Genomic DNA, 20297 nt, shown 5'->3' on the forward strand with positions numbered 1-20297 from the left:
TAGATAGAATCAAACACCAGTATACTATGTGAGCCACTATAAAGAATGCCAGTGATGCAAGTGCATACCACAATTACCTGCACGGCATCTGGTACTTTTTCCACCTGCAACAGCACCATTCTGTTGAACTGGAATCAAGCTCTTGAGAAGGTCACTGAAACAGAAATGGTATATGATACATAATAGGATGTACTGACAACTGCAACTTCTACACTGTCATCAGAACTGTGTTGACTGCTGAAGCTCTGGAAATTGCAAGGTTCCTTGTAGGAGGCTTAACTTTAAAGCACGGAACACCTGGTGTAATAAACCTCTGATGATGTAAATGTTTTTCACTTGAGATTTTTATTATTAGAGGTGATTTCATGTTGTGGCATAATCCACAAGATGACAAATGTCTGCCACCCACAGATGAATGGACTCACAGAAAGCTTTAATAAGACACTGGCAGTTGATCAGAGCAATTGGGATGTAATACTGCCTGTCATGACATTCATACAGAATGCAATGGCACAACAAACTACAGGCTCAATACGACTCTTCCCTACACTGTCAAGAGGCTGAAGCAACAATGAATATACTGTTCTTATTTCAACCAGATGATGCTAAGGATGACTATGTGAAATATCTCACCACCAGAACTGAAGAAGCAAGACGTATGGACCCAGGCCAGCCGGAGAAAGACTAAGAGCAGCCCTACATCAAGCACAGGTGAGTGAGATATGGCTCAGGAGGCTTAGTGTGGATTTTTATGTCTGTAGGGAAAGTGGGCTGTCAGAAAATTTACTAAAGCACCACTTTCATCAGATGTCACATATGAAGTCAAGGATTATAACCCTTCAACAAGATGACAAAAGCACTGAGATGTTATTCACATCATTTGTGTGAAGCCCTACAATAGTGCTGAGGTGCAGTTTCACATGGCAGCTTCTTATTCAGGGAAACTGGAGACACTCGACAATCAGGAAGGTTTGATGGGAGGGGATATCTTTGATGCCAGTCATACTGAAGAGAACGTGATGACACAGCCAGAACATGAGGCTCTGCCTGTGCTGTCATACAGAGGACCATTGACAAGCTCTAGGTCCAAGGTTCTGTAGTCAGTCCCATAGTGAACTTCTGAAACACCCACTGCTTCTCCAGTACAGGCAGCAATGCCATGCGCTGTGATGTAGTGGTTAGTGTCACTGCCTGGCATGCCGTGGGTCACCAATCCAAACCACACCACTTTAGATTTTTGTGATTTAGTATTTATCAGTTGTGGAATATTTTCAAAATTTCTCATATTTGTATATTCTGGAATCTTCAGCATCTGAATAACTCTCATCCAGGAGTTCAGTTCTTTTCTGGCTGTATATTGGTGTCCAAACTAAATGTGCTTTCAGTACTATCTGTTGTATTTTACTGATGATTTTGCTTTTAGATTTGGACTTGACTTTCGTTACAATGTAACAATATGTAATGATCTGTCTCGTTTGATACACAAACAGTATACAGATTAGGAGTTATGTGGCGTTGTTATAATCAAAGTTACTGAAATTGTTTTGTTCAGCACAAACAGTTTTATGTTGTTATGAGATACAGTCTTAGCTGTTAAAGTGTATGGAATATGTAGCTGATATGTACTAAATAAGAGGTACATAACAAATACCACTAGACGTCACCACCATATGGACACAACCACTCGCCATGTGCCTCTCAGATCCAAGCAGCAGCCTCCATATGGTGCTCACAAACTTGGATCACTTTCTGCTTCCAAGCCACATGCTTCTGTGTGTTGTATACATCTGCCAATGGTGGGGAGAACCACCAAAGACAGCACTGTAAACTGTGGACTACGTTGGTTCTGCCTTGCATATAAATAATTTCGCTGACATTCAGGAAAGATGAGGCACTGCAGAGACACACACAGTTCCAAACCATCAGGTAGTTCAGTTTAGCACTTGCAGCCAGCTCAGTAAAGTTCTCTGAAGACTACATTCTGAGTTATCAGTCACTATTTGTGCAGTAATAGGATAATCAAGAGTGTCTCCATGATTACATTTTTATAGTGATGATATTATAGACTACCAAGAGATAACAATGTTATTTAGATTCCATTGTAATAAGCTTAGGGCATCAAGTGCCACACATCAAACTGTACCAAAGTTAAGTACCATCTTGTAACATACTCTTGGTTATTTCTTAGCATGTTGCCACAGTCCCGTTTTAGTGCTGCCCTGTTAAACAAGTGTTTAATTGATAAATGTGCAATCAGCCACCTTTAAGGAATTATAACAGTAAAACCATTTTTCTGCTACTGGGGATGTCTGGGCTGAATCAATAGTTGCATTCAGTTGCAACATTCCCAACAGTAGACATTAATGTAATGAACACTAATCAATCAGTATTGAATTTGTGATATGTTGTCAATATATATATATATATATATATATATATATATATATATATAGGCAGAATTTTGTCTGTAATGTAACTGAGCACTGATTTGTCTGATAAGAGTGTGTTAAATGCTGTTTTATGTATCAAAGTCTATTGCATAAACATGTTGATCAGTCTAAACAATATTAAAAACATACTTCATTACTTGTGATTGCACAGCTGTTGAGGAGTGTCACAAAATCACAAAATTCCTAATGCTAGCAGTCAAATTGCTGCTATTGGCACAGTCACAGGTAATGTATAGTGTAGCGACATTTTGTTTTAATGGACTATTGTTTAATATATTTAATTTTTTCTTTCTCAAGGATGTGGTCCTGTTTGTTGTAATTTTTTACTTATTGTGAGGGGAGTGGACACCATGAATGGGAGGGGTCGATCCACTGCATATTGTAGACTGGCTGCTGTTGCACCTGACATACTGGCCAAAGATGGTGAGAGAATGAGGTCCACTACACTATATAAATGGTCAATGCTGTTATTTTTTAATAATAATTATCATTAATTGTTTTTCTGAATTGATTGCAGGAAGTTGTCAAGGAAAAGAATAAGACATGTTAATTAGCTCCTTTGAGCAAAATGTAACATCAGTTTTATTAAAATATATTATACATTAGCATAAATAAATTAACTATTTTTACACAGTGGTAATGAAGAAGAAATCTCAATTAAATCTTGTTCGCAGTTATCTCCATTTCTCAGAAAAGATTAAACATGCTAATGAGAAAAAGTTAGAGAAAGAGAACTACTATAAACCAGCCTTCAACAGTCATATGGAATGCTTTATCCACACATTAAAAACCCATAACTGCAAGGAAATAATGTCAAACACAGAATTTAACATTCTCTGTAGCCATCTAGCAACTTACAGGGCCACACCAATTGAGGTCTGCGGTCCAGTAGAGTGGCTTCATGGTCATTCTCATCTCACCCTTTTGGATCTGCTGCACCTACTATCGGCACACATCATCAACAAAGGTCTAAGCCTGTAAGATCATATACTGATTTCTGTGTACAGAAGCCTTTATGAAAGCCAAACTGTGATTTTGTAAAAAGATTTTTGTCAGGAAGATGTTTCAGTATTCTGTTGTAAGGTATTTTTTTTAAAAATGTTGAGAATGTGGGAGAAAGTTTGGCTGGGTCTATAATCAGAGGTCAGTTGTTTATCTCCACTTTTATAAATGAGTGTTACTACTCCATAATTGAAACTTTGAAAGATAACTGAAGGGGGATACTATCAAGCCAGCACAAAATTTATTACTTTGGTAAATACTATCATAACCAGAAGAGATACTGGATTTTCAAGTGCCCTAATGATTTTTATTTCCTCTTTACCAGCTGGTTTGGCAAAATGTGTGTGGTGCTTGAGTATGGTTTACTTGTCTGAGTAAATCTAATGTATTTGCATCAATGGTCCAATTTTCTCTTTCAGCACCCAATGATTTTAATTTAACACCATCTGATTCACTCTACTGTTATCAGACAATTTAGGAAGAGATGGCTGGAACTGCACATTATCAACAAAAAACAATAAAGCCTTTGATGTAATAAGCATGGAGGCTCACATGCCAATTAAAGAAAAATAAAGTAATTGTTACCAATTTATTTCCATTGATCATTTTGCTCCAGTAACAAGAAATGGAAGGTTCTCTGTAAATGGCCAACATATGGTAATAGCTTATTAAGCTATACCATCATCTCTTCATAATATATTTTGTGTAATAGTAATATTATTGTATAATATGTCATGAAAATGTTGATCCCACACAAAAAAGTAACAAGAAGACAGTATTTGATGCTCAACTCTTTGAATCATAAGATGTACTACTGCCCCTTTTCCATGTGAGAATCTGAAAACTAAGGCAGCTCCAGTTTGACTGGAAAGACTACTTAAATTCGGCATTGTTCTTACTTATCTCTGTCACAACAGAATTTGATTGCATTATAGTTCATTGTTTCACCATCCCACAGTCTCCATGATTTCATGTTTAAAGGGTTTGATGTTGGCTCTCAAACTCTATTTATATACTGTAAAGAGACAATCATTACCATCATGAGAGAAATGAGAATTCCTTGTTCCATAAGGCTCTCGAACTCCATTTATATCCTGTAAAGAGACAATTATTACCATCATGAGAGAAATGAGAATTACTTGTTCCATAAGGTATAATTTTGAAATTAGTTGATTTGCCATATAGGAAACATGAAACATAATTTAAAAATGAGAGACAAATGCAATCCTCTACATGTATTTTTGTAATATCAATTAAATCCATGACACTAAGTTACAAGAAGAAATAAAATACAAAGTTAATCATTATTTTGTATGTTATACATAAATATAATTTAATTTACAGATAAATGTCTATTTCATTGTTCAAACTGTACAACTGCCTTTTCTGAACTCTTTATTTAATTGATGTACATCTAGTTATTTCATTAATCGAAGATCCGTGTTACATATTCCCTTAGCTTTTAGCTTGCTGTAAACTTTTAACACCGTGTTGCCCAGTCATAAAAGTTTAAATTGTATGGTGGAATTTACGTTTTTTCTCTGTGATTAGTGATGAATTGTGTTTGAAATGAAAATTTTCAGTTGTATTTATTGTATAAAAACAATAGTTTCAAAAATGTACACATAAGTAACAGAAATGTTTTTTCTTAAATTATGGGCAGAATGAATCTCTGTTCTTGGAAACATACAAGTTTTTGAAGATATTTTTCTACAGTATTAGAAGCCTTGTAGTTGGTTGAATTTCTCTAGAAAATTACGCTATACCAAAAACTGTAATTGTCATGTACTACCTTTCTAAAGTCTGTATAATTATTAATTGATAAAATACACATTACAAAAATTTGGCTATTTAAATTCTTTCATAAACAATCTATATGTCCCTTGCCATTCCATTTTTGTCAAGATTTCTATTTAAAAACTTCCTATGACTTATATAAGTATGGTGTCTGTTCTTTTGGACATGCCTGAATGAACAGACACCATGGTGGATCGTGACAGCCATGAAGAATGAAATTTCAATGAATTACAAACATCAGCTGTGTATGGGACATTGATAGAATCAATGGGGAAAGCTGAAAATGTGTGCCTGACCGGGATTCGAACCGGGGATCTCCTGCTTACTAGGCAGGTGCTCTAACCCATAAGCCACCAAGAACACATGAATTAGTGCAGCTGCGTGGACTTATCCCAAGCACGCCCCCAGCAGACTCACATTCTCAACTTAACTCCATACACTACAAAAAAGCAACTGACTTATGCCACTCATCTGTGGATCATTGCAGACTTGTCTACTAGAAGGGTAGCAGATGTAATCTACAAAACTACCATCTGATATCTTTGACATTCATTTATTACATGACATCACATATTCTGAGGTCAAATATAATGTGGTATCTAGAACAGAATGACTTCCTCCATGCCACCCGTATGGATTCTGAAAACATATCTATCTTTAAAACCCACCCATACCTTTGTCATGTTACTTCTTGTAGGCCACAGATCACGAGAATAATACTATGAAAAGGAAAGTTGCCACTCACCATATAGCAAAGATGCTGAGTTGCAGGTATGCACAAAAAGACTGTCACAAATAAAGCTTTTTGCCAGTAAGGCCTTTGTCAAAATAGATGATGGAGAGACACACACACACTCTCATACAAATGCAACTCACACACAAATGACTGCATTCTCAGGCAACTGAAGCCACAGTCTCTGCTATATAGCAAGTGGCAACTTTCTTTTTCATAATATTGTTACATTCCATCCTGGATTTTCTATTGCTTGATCAAGAGAATAAGGCAGATTCAGTATCTATTGAGTTCTGAAAAGCATTTGCATTAGTACCACACATGCACATATTATCAAAAGTAGATTTTAGGAGGTACCAAGTGGAATTTATGACAATATTGAGGATTTCTTGGGAGGCAGGACAAAGCATGTTATCTTGGATGGAGAGTCATTGATAAATATAGAAGTAACTTCTGGTGTGTCCCAGGGCAGTATGTTGGGACCCTTGATGTACATTTTGTATGTTAATGAACTTGCAAGCAGTATTAATAATAACCTCATGATTTTCACAGATTATACACTTCTCTGCAATGAAGTATTGGCTGAAAAAATCTGCACATATATTCAGTCGATCTGAAGATCTCAGACTGGTGCAAAGATTGGTAACTTGGTTTCCGTGTTAAGAAATGTAAAACTGTGCATGTTAGAAAACAAAATAATTTACAACACATTTTGAACCAGTCAGCTTATAAAAACATGTGGGTGTAACAATTTGTAGAAATGAAAGTATCACATACACTGATCCACCATAACATGATGACCACCTACGTAATAGCTGGTATATCCACCTTTTGCATGAATAACAGCGGTGTCATGTCACAACATGAAAGCAATGAGGCCTCAGTAGGTCGCTGGAGGGAGTTGGCACCACATCTATACATACAAGTCACTTAATTCCCATAAATTCTGAGAAGAAGGTGATGAGCTTTGATACCATGTTCAATCACATCTCAAATCCATTCTATTGGGTTCAGATCTGGCAAGTCGGTGGAGGTGGGAGGGGGGGGGGGGGGAGGGGGGGGCAGCTCATCAAATGTAATTCACCGCTTTCTTCCTCAAATCACCCCATCTCACTTATGGTCTTGTGACATGACGCATTATCTTATTGAGAAGTGCCACTGCCACTGGAAAATAAGATTGTCATGAAGGGGTCTACGTAGTCTGCAACCAGTATACAATACTCTTTGGCTGCCATGATGCCTTGTGTGAGCTCCACTGAACCCATGGATGTCCATGCGAATGTTCCCAAAGCATAATGGAACTGCCACCAGCTTGTCTCCAGCCCTCTGTGTGTGTCAAGGAGCTGTTCCCCTCCTGGAAGATGATAAATTAGCCCCCCCCCCCCCCATCAGCATGATGAAGAAGGTATTTGGATTCATCAAAACATGCAACACTCTGCCACTGTGCCAACATCCAGTGCTGACTGTGATGTGCTCATTTCAGTCATAGTTGCTGATGCGATGTTAACATTTCGATGTCGTGGTGTTAACATTGGCACATACATGGGTCATCAGATGTAGAGGCTCATCATTCGGAGTGTTCGGTTCACTGTATGTTCAAACACACTTGTTCTCTGCCCAGCCTTAAAGTTTAATGTTAGTTCCCCCACTGCTGAGCACCTGTCCTGTTTTACCAGTCTGTCCAGCCTATGATGTCTAATATCTGTGATGAGAGTACCCATCCAACTCCATGATGTCTTGACATGGTTTCACCATGAAACTCATGACATCACTCACGACATTACTCTTCAAACACTCAACAAATCGTGCAGTTTTCCAAATGCTCATTCTGAGGCTCTGGGCAATCACAATCTGTCTCAGTGAAACTCAGATAGATCACGCGCCTTCCACATTCTACACACAGCACACTTCCTGATACTACCATGCAGACTGATGACCATAGATGTTAAGGCCCATAGTGCTCAGAGCCATACTACCATGCACCATGCATGTGTCTGACTAGCAGTCATTCCACACCAAATGATTCTATTATCGTCTGGATGGGTTTATATCGATAGTAGTTCAGTGGTCATAATGTTCTGGCTGATCAGTGTATACTCAGTTACACGTAAAGCAGGTGGCAGGCTTTGGATCTCTGGTAAAATACAAAGGAAATGTTTCTCAAGTGTGTGGAACCCATACCAAATAGGAATAACTGGGGAAATTGAATGTATACAAAGAAGGGTAGCAGAAATGGTCACATTATTGTTTGACCAATGGGAAAGCATCATGCTGATGCTGAACAAGTTGAAATGATAAATGCTTAAAGATAGATGCAAATTATCCTATAGGAGCCTATTTAGTAAGTTTCGAAAACCAACTCCAAGTGATGAATTTGAGAACATACTACAAATTGCTTCCTTAGGAACTACAAAGACAAGATTAGACTAATTACAGCATGCTCAAAGTTATTCAAGTAATTGTTATTTCCATGTGCCATACATGAATGGAACGTCAGAAAACTCTAATGACTGGTTCAATGGGAAGTACTCACTGTCACTCATTTTGAAGTGGTTTGCAAAGTACAGATCCAGATGCAGAGAGAAAGTCAGCACCTGGATGAGACAGCACTTGATGGCCTATTAAAACATCCTCCTTAATAATTTAGGAAGTTGGGCAAACATTCCCAACAATTTTAAGTCTTATAACATTTGTCACACCGTTTGATAAAAAGGAAGATTTATCATCTTGTAAACTAGCCTTTGCCCTCTTGTCTAAATATATATGAACAGTGTAGGAAAATATAGATTGCTACTTACTATAAAGATGACACATTAAGTAGCAGACAGCACGATTAAAAGACATTTACACATAAGCATTCGAGCACAGCCTGTTAGGACAACAGGTGTGGCATCAGGAGATTGTGGGGCAGGGAGTTGGGGAGAATGGAGTGAAACTGGAGAGGAGCAGGGACAGATGAGTGGGTGCACTGGCTGAGGGTGCCAAACAAAGAGGGTGGGAGACAAGAATGGAGAGGAGGTGATAGGACTAAGGGGGTGGAAACTGTTGGGCAGAGGGTGTGGAGACAGTATATTACTTTAGGTTGAGGCTGGGATAATTATAGGAGTGGAGAATGTGTTGTAACAATAACTCCCTTCTGTGCAGTTCAGAAAATGTGGTGGTGGAGGGGAGGATCCAGATGGCTCAGGTAGTGAAGCAGCCATTGAATCAAGTGTGTTATGTTTGGTTGCATGTTGTGCCACAGAGTGGTGTACTGTGCTCTTGGGTACAATTTGGCAGTGGCTGTTCGTCCTGGTTGACAGCTGGTTGGTAGTCATACTAACATAAAAAGCTGTACACTGATTGCAGCAGAGCTGATAAATTGTGTGGCTGCTTTCACAGGTGGCCGGCCCCTGATGGGTAGGATAAACATGTGTAGGACTGGTGTAGGAAGTGCTGGGTGGATGGATTGTGTACGACTTGCATCTGTGTCTTTCACAGGGATATGAACTCATGGCAAGGAGTTGGGATTGGGAGTGACATAGGGATGGAACAGGATGCTGTGCATGTTGAGTGGGTGACAGACCACAACTTTAGGAGGGGTGAGAAGGATCTTGGGTAGAATGTCCCTCTTTTCAGGGCATGATGATAAGTAATCAAAACTCTGGTGAAGGAAGTGGTTCAGTTGTTCCAGACTGGGGTGGTACTGAGTGATGAAGATGGCACTCCATTGTGACTGGTTCTTGGGGGTGGTGGGAGGATTGGGGCTGTGAGGGGAAATGGGATGGGGGATCTATTTTCAGACTAGGTCTGGGGGATAGTAAGGTTGGGTTGTTTGGCGGAGGAGACCAGACAGTGATGTCATCGGTCTCATCGGATTAGGGAAGGAAGTCGACCGTGCCCTCTCAAAGGAACCATCCCGGCATTTGACTGGAGTGATTTAGGGAAATCATGAAAAACCGAAATCAGGATGGCCGGACGCGGGACTGAACTGTCGTCCTCCCGAATGTGAGTCCAGTGTGCTAAGCACTGCGGCACCTTGCTCGGTCTGGGGGATAGTGCCTGTCTGTGCAGGCCTTGGTGAGACCCTCTGCATACTGGGTAAGGGAGTTCTCATCATTGCAGATATGCCGTCCCCGAGTGACCAGGCTGTACCGGAAGGTTTTTTTGGTGTGAAAGGGATGACAGCTGTTGAAATGCAGGTTCTGTTGGTGGTTGGTGGGTTTAATGAGGACAGAGCTGTGGTTGGAGCCATTAGAGAGGAGGAGGTCAATGTCTAAGAAGGTGGCACGCTGGATTGAGGAGGAACAGACGAATTGGATGGAGAGAAGGTGTTGAGGTTGTGAAGGAATGAAGGTAGAGTGTCTTGGCCCTGAGTCTGGATCATGAAGATATTTTTGGGAGGCTGGGGAGGTCTCCACTAGATGGCCCTCAAAAAGAATGGCATAGGAGGATGCCATGGCTGTGTGTTGGATTTGTTTGTACATGTTCCCTTCAAAGGAGAAGTGGTAGTGGGTTCAGAGTCTGAAGGACATTGGGAAAGATAGTGTTCAATAGTGGTAAGACCACAGGCATGAGGAATGTTGGTGTATATGGAGGTGGCATCAGCAGTGATGATTAGGGATCCAGGAGGTAAAGGGGTGGGGATGGTGGAAGTCAGTGAAGAAAGTGGTTGGTACCTTTGATGTGGGACGTTAGGTCTCGGGCAACTGGTTGGAGGTGTTGGTCAAAATGAGGGCTGAAATTCCTTCTGTGGGGGTACAATACCCAGCCACAATGGGGCATCCAGAATTGTTGGGTTTGTGGATTTTGTGGAGCATGTAGAAGGTGGGTGTGCAAGGTGTCATAGGGGTGAGGAGGGAAATGGATTCAGGGGAGAGGTTCTGGGAAGGACCAAAAGCTTTAAGCAGGGTTTGGAGGTTGTGCTGGGATGGAATCACTCTGCAGAGTTTATATTTGGAGGAGTTCAATAATAAGAGGAGGTCTTCTACCAGGTAGTCACTGCGATTCATAACAGTGGTGGTGGAACCTTTGTCTACAGGTAGGATGATTAAATCAGGATTTGAGGTTGTGTATGGCTACTCTTTCTTCTGCTGAAAGGTTGGCATTCCAAGGAAGAATGGTAAGGCTAAGTTGGAGGTAAGGAATTCCTGCAAGATGACCGGCAGGTAGATAGGTGGGAGGGAGGAATATCACGGTTGGATTGTGGTATGAACTAGGAGAGGCAGGGCTCAATGTTGAAATTAGGATGGAATTGGTTGGAGGGATCGACAGCAAAGAAGTGTTTCCATTGCAGGGATTGGGACAAGGAGAGTAGGTCACTGACAAGTAAAGCATGATTAAATTTGGGTGTAGGACTAAAGGTGTGGATAGATTGAAATTTCTGTGGAGCTAAAGGTTTTGGTGAAAAGATTAACAACAGTGTTATGGGAATGTTTCTGCTCTGGATTTTGTGGAACGCTGTTAGGAAATTTTGGGGGATGTGGCAAGTTAAAAAGGTCAGTTAGACAGGGTTTAGAAGCTATGAGAGGTAGATGAGGAGCAGCACTGTGGGTGGAATAGGGACTGGAAAGTGGTGCCCTGAGGCTGCAATAGGATGTCAGCAGGTTTGATAACATGTGAAGGTGGTGTCTGGAATGCTCCTCCAAGTGATGGAGAGCAAGGGATTCAATTTCAAAGATATGATGTATGAAGAAAGGGCTGCACAGCTGCAGTATCTTGCAGAGTGAGCAGTGGTGGTTCTGGGAGTGCCCTCTCCATCACAAAATACCACCCTGGATGGGAAACAACTGGACGCCATCCTGTGCCAGGTTTTTGATTACATATCATCATTCCCTGAAATGGAAATTCTGCCTGAGATCCTTCCCACCCCTCCTCAAGTGGTGTTCCATTGCTCACCCAACTTGCACTTCATCATAGTCCCTCCCTAAGCCACTCCCAACCCTAACCCCTTACCACAAGTATCATGTCCTTGTTAAAGACTCAGCACTTCCTTATTTCAGTCCTGTCACAGGTTTATACTACCCATCAGGGGGTGGACTACCTGCAAAAGCAGTCATGTCATTTACCAGCTCTGCTGCAATCATTGCACAGCTTTTTATGTTGGTATGACTACCAACCAGCTGTCCATCAGGATGAACAGCCACTGCCAGACTGTGCCCAAGAGCAAAGTAGACCACCACGTGGCACAACACGCATCTTAAGATAACATGCCTGGTTACAATAGCTGCTTCACTACCCAAGCCATCTGGACCTTTCCCCTCCACCACCACATTTTCTGAACTGTGGAGATTGGGGGTTATCATTACAACACATTCTCCACTCCCGTAATCATGCAAGCCTCAACCTAGTTTCCCCACCCGCTCCACCCCCTCTGTCCTATCATCTCCTCCCCATTCTCGTCTCCCTCCCTTTGCCAATGCACCTGCCTTCTTTTCCTGCTCCTCTGCTTTTTCATTCCATTTTTGCCCCACCTCCAAGTTCCACAACCTCCTGAAACTACCCTGTGGGCACTATGCTGTAGGCATGACTTTCTGAAAGGAATTGTCACTGGCGATGAGTCGTGAGCACATCACTAATACCTGAAATGAAGCAGATCTCTATGGAGTGGGAACATGCTGTTTCCCCAGCATGAAAAGAAATTCAGTGAGACTCAATCTGCTGGGAAAGTGCTTACAACACTGGGATACAAATTGTAGACCACTTCCCACTGAGCAGTGTTGGTGAAGGTTGAAGAGCATATTGAGAAAGCAATGGTAGAAAATGACCCTACAATAATGCTGAAGTGTTCAAGAGACATATTATTTCTGAAACATGAGGCTCTCAGCAGTTTGACCCTGTGGGCAAATGTTGATAGATGCCCATACTACATTATGTGCACTGATTCACCCACAAAAGGGGAACAGTCATGTGAGCTGTATAATAAGGTCTCTGAGAGCCTCTTGAACTAAATATTTATTGGAGGGTAGGTATAGGGGGCACAGCTTCACCCTACATGGCATGTGGTGTCACCACCAGACTCCACACTTGCTAGGTGGTAGCCTTTAAATCGGCCGCGGTCCGTTAGTATACGTCAGACCCGCGTGTCGCCACTATCAGTGATTGCAGACTGAGCGCCGCCACACGGCAGGTCTAGAGAGACTTCCTAGCACTCACCCCAGTTGTACAACCGACTTTGCTAGTGATGGTTCACTGACAAAATACGCTCTCATTTGCCGAGACGATAGTTAGGATAGCCTTCAGCTACGTCATTTGCTACAACCTAGCAAGGCGCCATGTTCAGTTACTATTGATATTGTGAATAATGTACAGTCAAGAGCGACGTTCACCATTTATGGATTAAAGTTAAGTATTCCACCAACTACGTCCGTTTTACTAAATTCTAATTTCCTTGACCTGTTCCAGACTTCACGCCAGCCTGCGTGAGCTAAAACGCATGCCTTTCGGCTTCATCTAATGTCACTGTGTTGGCTCTCCTGCCAACCCACAACATGGCATATACCCTCTGTGGTGTCACCGCCAGACACCACACTTGCTAGGTGGTAGCCTATAAATCAGCCGCGGTCCGTTAGTATACGTCGGACCCGCGTGTCGCCACTATCAGTTATTGCAGACCGAGCGCCGCCACACGGCAGGTCTAGAGAGACTTCCTAGCACTCGCCCCAGTTGTACAACCGACTTTGCTAGCGATGGTTCACTGACAAAATACGCTCTCAGTTGCCGAGACAATAGTTAGCATAGCCTTCAGCTACGTCATTTGCTACGACCTAGCAAGGCGCCATTATCAGTTACTATTGAGATTATGAATAATGTACCGTCAAGAGCGATGTTCACCATTTATGGATTAAAGTTAAGTATTCCAGCAGCTATGTATGTTTTTTGCTAAAGTCTAATTTCCTTGTCCTGTTCCAGACTTCACGCCAGCCTGCGTGAGCCAAAACGTGTGCCTTTCGGCTTCCTCTAGTATACTGGGTTGGCTCTCCTGCCAACCCACAACATTTGGCGACGAGGCCAATCCGTGTTCGTATCAATACTGCCCTGATTTACTTGTGTAATGGCTTTGCCACCATCTCCAGATGTACTGTCCGAATTTTATCGCTTACAGAACCAGCAGACGCAGGCCTTACTGGATTCCCTTGGACAGCTCGTCCAGGGTCAACGTGCAATGCAAAACGATGCAGCAGCCGCCGCTCCACCGCTAACGCAGCCACAAAATGCAGTTGCACCACCTTTTCGTCCTTTGATGCTGCACTGGAAAGCTGGACGGAGTGGTCACGCCAATTTGGATACCATCTCGCCACCTACAGAATTCAAGGTAACGAGCGGCAGCCTTTTTTATTGTCCTCCATAGGGGTGCACACGTACCGTGTGATAGTCAAATTATTTCCCCGACGCGACATGGCAACTCTGTCCTACGAAGAAATTTTGTCTGCATTAGATGCATACTTCAAAGAATCAGTCAATGCAGTTGCGAAAATGTATACCTTCTTCTGTACGAAACGTACGGCAGGTCAGACTAATCGGGAGTGGGTTGCAACCTTGCAAGGCCTTACTAGGGATTGTGCTTTTGAGTGTCAATGTGGACTCCCTTATTCAGATACTATGGTGCGTGATGCAATTGCACAGAACGTTTCTGATGTTCGTATACGGGAACAGATTTTGAAACTCGTCAATCCCTCCCTTCAACAAGTGATGGACATATTGGATCGGCAGGACAGACTTGAAACTTCACCACCTGTGTGTCAGGTTAACCGGCCCACCAGGCGAGCTGCAAGGAACAGTAAACAGTCCTCGCGCCCAACCGCGCCGCTGCCGCCTGGCTCTCAGCCACGTGTACCGCGCCGGCAAGCAAATGTAGTGCTAAAATCATGCCCACGGTGTGCTACTAGACATTCGCGTGAGAATTGCATCACGCCAATCTATTTGCTTTTACTGTAATAAAAACGGACATGTTCAAAGTGTTTGCCAGAAAAAGCTCAAATCGGAAGCTCCAAACCATTCCAGGCCCTTTGCTTCGCGCCGGAATCGGAATCGAACCAAGGATATTCAGGCTCGCGACACTTCGCCCCTGGAAATTCATATAGTCACGCCACTCCGCCCAGTGCCACTCTCTCTAACAGTGACTGTGTTCGTCCCACAAATAGTGTGCATCGACATTGCAGGCACTCCCGTCAAGTCGCAAGTGATTTTGTACCAGTGTCAGTTCATGCTGCATGAGACAGTCGCTCTTGTCGTCAGCAGGACAATAAACTTTTTGTGGACTTGGACATTAACGGCAAAGTGATACCATTCCAGCTCGATACCGGGGCTGCAGTTTCACTGATCAATCAAGACACTTACAAACTGCTGGGCACACCTCCGTTGCGTGCCGCAAATGTTAAGTTAAGAACCTATTTAGGTCAAGAGATCCCTGTGTTAGGACAGTGCAGCTTTCTTGCAACATACAAGGGACAAACAAAACTTGTGTCATTTTACGTCCTTCGTTCTTCTTCTGCAATGAACTTGTTTGGTTTCGATTTATTTCAGTTGTTTAACTCATCTATAGTATATCAGGTCCCATCAGTGAACCAGACTGTTCCTTCAGACAGTGCTTCTCGTCTCTGTGAAGAATTTGCAGACATTTTTGCACCAGGCTCGGTTGCGCTAAGCACTATAAAGCACATTTGTAACTGAAAGTCAATGCGCAACAGAAATTTTTCAGAGCGCGCAATGTTCCCCACGCATTGCGTGATGAGGTCACAAAAACATTACACGATTTGGAATTACAAGGTGTAATTGAACGTGTGCAGGCTTCTCTCTGGGCATCACCCTTAGTAATTTTGCAAAAACCTTCTGGAAAATTGAGACTGTGTGGACTTCAAGGCAACAGTGAATCCACAACTAGTGATTGCAACTTTTCCTTTACCCCGCCCGGAAGATCTTTTTGACAAACTGTGCCCGGGTAAATATTTTTCGAAGTTGGACCTAGCAATGCGTACTTGCAAATACCGGTGGACGAAGAATCCCAGTGCGTTTTGGTGGTTAACATGCATCTTGGTTTGTATCGATTCAAATGACTGCCATTCAGGTGTGCATCCGCCCCTGCATTGTTTCAGCAATATCTACAAACTGTTTGTGCGTCGGTCCCTACTGCAGCAAACTATCTGGACGATATTGTGATCTCCAGAAAGACGGAAGAAGAACATTTAGCCAATCTCAGAACATTATTTCAGGTCTTGCGACAAAATGGTCTTCGCTTGCGGAAGGACAAATGTGTGTTTTTTGCTCGTGACTTACCCTATCTGGGACATGTACTCAATGCCCAAGGTACACATCCCAGTCCAGAGCACCTCCGTGCCATACAAGACTTGCCTTCGCCGCAGAATTTGAAGCAGCTACAGAGTGTGCTGGGAAAAATAAATTACTATAACAAATATGTCCCACACACCTCTTCCATTTCAGCTCCGCTTCATCGCTTACGCCATAAAGGTGTTCTGTTCGTCTGGACGACGGAATGCGAACGCGCCTTTCGCCAGTTGAAATCGGCGTTGCTTTCCAATACTTGCCTTACGCCATTTGATCCCCGGAAGCCCCTTTTGTTGATGGTGGATGCATCGGATTTTGGGATTGGTGCTGTGCTTGTGCACAAAGATGGTTCGCACCATCGCCCTATTGCCTTTGCATCCAAATTGCTCTCGTCTGCGCAAAGAAATTATTCACAGATCGAGAAAGAAGCATTGGCTCTCGTCTTTGGTGTTACAAAGTTTCATGATTTCTTGTATGGTCGTCACTTTACCGTCATCTCAGACCACAAACCTTTGACATCACTTTTTCATCTGACCAAGCCTGTACCTCCACGTACAGCGCAGTTCCGCTATGATATCTTGTATCGGTCCACTGCTAACAAGGGAACATCCCCATCGCACCCCGTCAGATTTAGTTATAAGTTGGCACAGTGGATAGGCCTTGAAAAACTGAACACAGATCAATCGAGAAAACAGGAAGAAGTTGTGTGGAACTATGAAAAAATAAGCAAAATATACAAACTGGGTCGTCCATGCGTAAGATAGGCAACATTAAGGGCAATGACAGGCGAGGAATGCCGTGGTCCCGTGGTTAGCGTGAACAGCTGCGGAACGAGAAGTCCTTGGTTCAAATCTGCCCTCGACTGAAAATTTTGCTTTCTTTATTTTCGCAAAGTTATGATCTGTCCGTTCGTTCATTGACGTCTCTGTTCACTGTAATAAGTTTAGTGTCTGTGTTTTGCGACCGCACCGCAAAACCGTGTGATTAGTTGACGAAAGGACGTGCCTCTCCAATGGCAACCGAAAACATTTGATCGCAAGGTCAAAGGTCAACCGATTCCTCCACAGGAAAACACGTCTGATATTTTGTATACGACACTGGTGACAGCATGTGCGTCACATGACAGGAATATGTTGTCGACCCACCTAACTAGTACACTTGGCGAATGGGTGAAAAGATTCTTCTACCTTGCCCGATTTAGGTTTTCTTGTGGATGTAATAATCACTCCAAAAAAAGTGATGAAAACATAAGAGTTTTTCACATAAACTGAAAATAAAAAGTTAAAATTTTCAGTCGAGGGCAGATCTGAACCAAGGACCTTTCGTTCCGCGGCTGTTCACGCTAACCACGGGACCACGGCGCTACTCGCCTCACATTGCCCTTAATGTTACCTATCTTACGCATGGACGACCCAGTTTGTATATTTTGCTTATTTTTTCGTAGTTCCACACAACTTCTTCCTGTTTTCTCGATTGATCTGTGTTCAGTTTTTCAAGGCCTATCCACTGTGCCAACTTATAACTAAATCTGAGGGGGGTGCGATGGGGATGTTCCCTTGTAAGCACGGAAATGGCGATGCATTGTCCCATTTGCCTGTTGCTGAGGATAGAGCATTCGATTCCTCAGAACTTGCTTTCATGTTCATTGATTTGGAAACCGATGACGTGGTTGAATCGTTTCCGATTGATTTTCGTCGTGTAGCTACAGCCACAGCTGCCGACCACGTCCTTGCTACCGTTCTGCGTTTCGTTGCTACTCAATGGCCCTTGTCAAAGTCACGGATTGGGGATCTGTTGGTTTGCCGATTTTTTGCTCACAAGGAGAGACTTTTTGTACGACGTGGTGTTTTGCTGTTGCGTTCTGATAATGATCAGTCCAGGGTCGTGGTCCCACGTTCGTTACAGTCCTCTGTCTTACAGCTTCTCCACCAGGGACATTGGGGTATAGTGAGAACGAAACAACTTGCTCGTCAGCACTGTACTTGGTTCAGAATCGATGCCGCGATTACGAATATGTGCTCTTCTTGCATGGTGTGTGCCGAACAACAATCAGCACCACCGCGGAAATTCTTTACGTAGCCAAAAGCCACTTCCCCTTGGCAACGCTTACACATCGATTTTGCTGGTCCATTCTGGAATGCTCGATGGTTTGTTGTGGTAGATTCATTCAGTAATTTTCTTTTTGTTGTCTGGATGTCTTCCACGACGTCATCTGCCACCATCCAAGCGTTATCTGCTATCTTTTGCATTGAAGGTCTTCCACAGACGATTGTTTCTGACAATGGCCCTCAATTCATGTCCGCAGAATTTCAGTCGTTCTGCAAGGCCAATGGTATTCAACATCTGACGTCCACGCCGTTTTCGCCACAGTCAAACGGTGCCGCTGAACGATTGGTCAGGACTTTCAAGTCACAGATGTTGAAGTTGAAAGAGTTGCATTCTCGGGAGGACGCGTTATTGCTCTTTTTGTCCTTGTATCGCTCTCAGCCTCGAGATGGTAGCTTGCCGGCTGAGTTGCTTCACGGTCGCCCTCATCGCACCTTGATGTCTTTGCTGCATCCGCCGCGTCAGCTTCCTGTGCAGCAGCAGACACCTGCTTTTGCCCCAGGCAACGTTGTCTACTACCGCAACTATCGAGGTTCACAGCGTTGGCTCGAAGGGCGCATTCTTCGCTGCCTCGGCTGCGCTATGTATCTGGTTTTGGGGGCCTCTGGTGAGGTGCATCGGCATCTCAATCAGCTGTGCCTCTGTCGTCGCACGGGCTCTGCCGCTCCCCGTCTGCTTTCAGCGACGGTGCCATCCGGTCAGCGCCCTGGGGACCCATCTACTGGCTCGCCTCAGCCCCAGGTGTTACCGACGCTGCCTTCCATTTTACCCCATGGCGACACGCCACCGCCGCCTGTTCTCCCGCTGGCGACGCCCGCAGTGGATGCGTTGCTGCAACCGCCAGGCGCCTCCCTGGGTCACGCTCCGCCGATCGCTTCCCGTGACCAGTTGTCCTCCGACGTGGAACTCTTGCCCGCTCCAGATCATATGTCGTCTTCGCCCGTTGGGTGCCCCAGCCCGATGGAGGTCGACCCTTTGGCCGCTCCTGTCTCTCTACGGGCGCATACACTGCATGTTGGCGTGCACCCTGGAGCAGGTTTTCAGGCGTTTCCTAGCTCCCCGCAGTCCGAATGGCAGGGTGCGGGTGGCACAGCCTCGTCTGTAGTTAGGCTCCCCACCTCGTCGCATACATCAACATGGGGTCCTCCCCACAGCGGGCGGAAGCCTTATGCCACAACCGTATGCCAATTTGTGGGGGAGGAATGTGGTGTCACCACCAGACACTGCACTTGCTAGGTGGTAGCCTTTAAATCGGCCGCGGTCCGTTAGTATACATTGGACCCGCGTGTCGCCACTATCAGTGATTGCAGACCGAGCGCCGCCACACGGCAGGTCTAGAGAGACTTCCTAGCACTCGCCCCAGTTGTACAACCAACTTTGCTAGCGATGGTTCACTGACAAAATACGCTCTCAGTTGCCGAGACGATAGTTAGCATAGCCTTCAGCTACGTCATTTGCTACGACCTAGCGAGGCACCATTACCAGTTACTATTGAGATTATGAATAATGTACCGTCAAGAGCGATGTTCACCATTTATGGATTAAAGTTAAGTATTCCAGCAGCTACATACGTTTTTTGCTAAAGTCTAATTTCCTTGTCCTGTTCCAGACTTCACGCCAGCCTGCGTGAGCTAAAACGCGTGCCTTTCAGCTTCCTCTAGTATACCGGGTCGGCTCTCCTGCCAACCCACATCACCCTGTTTCTATACTGCTTGCAAGTTAATGGTGAGTAGGAGAGGGAAGTAGTGTTATTCATCACTGAAAAATATGGCCACACCACCTCCATAGCCCTCTGACGCTCTGAGCACTATGGGACTCACCATAGCCCTCTCCCCACTGATTATGTCTTTATGGTAGAAGGTGTATTGTCTTAACACATGGGTATCGGTATCAGACCTTCTCTGTGCTATTAGTTTCAGCTCCTCATGATGTCCTGAATCCATTCA

General features: G+C 43.7%; 1 protein-coding gene across 1 annotated transcript in view; it reads right to left on the minus strand.

Moving 5' to 3' along the window:
- Nucleotides 1–4055: 4055 nt before the first annotated feature.
- Nucleotides 4056–20297, minus strand: part of LOC126175977 (epidermal growth factor receptor substrate 15-like 1) — a 211078-nt gene continuing 194836 nt past the window's right edge. Inside the window, exon 19 of the mRNA XM_049923083.1 lies at nucleotides 4056–4546. Coding sequence (XP_049779040.1) covers nucleotides 4457–4546 — 90 coding nt within the window. The 3' untranslated portion in view covers nucleotides 4056–4456. The remainder of the gene's footprint in view (nucleotides 4547–20297) is intronic.

The sequence above is a fragment of the Schistocerca cancellata genome, chromosome 3 (assembly GCF_023864275.1).
Source record: "Schistocerca cancellata isolate TAMUIC-IGC-003103 chromosome 3, iqSchCanc2.1, whole genome shotgun sequence".
Classification (NCBI taxonomy): domain Eukaryota; kingdom Metazoa; phylum Arthropoda; class Insecta; order Orthoptera; family Acrididae; genus Schistocerca; species Schistocerca cancellata.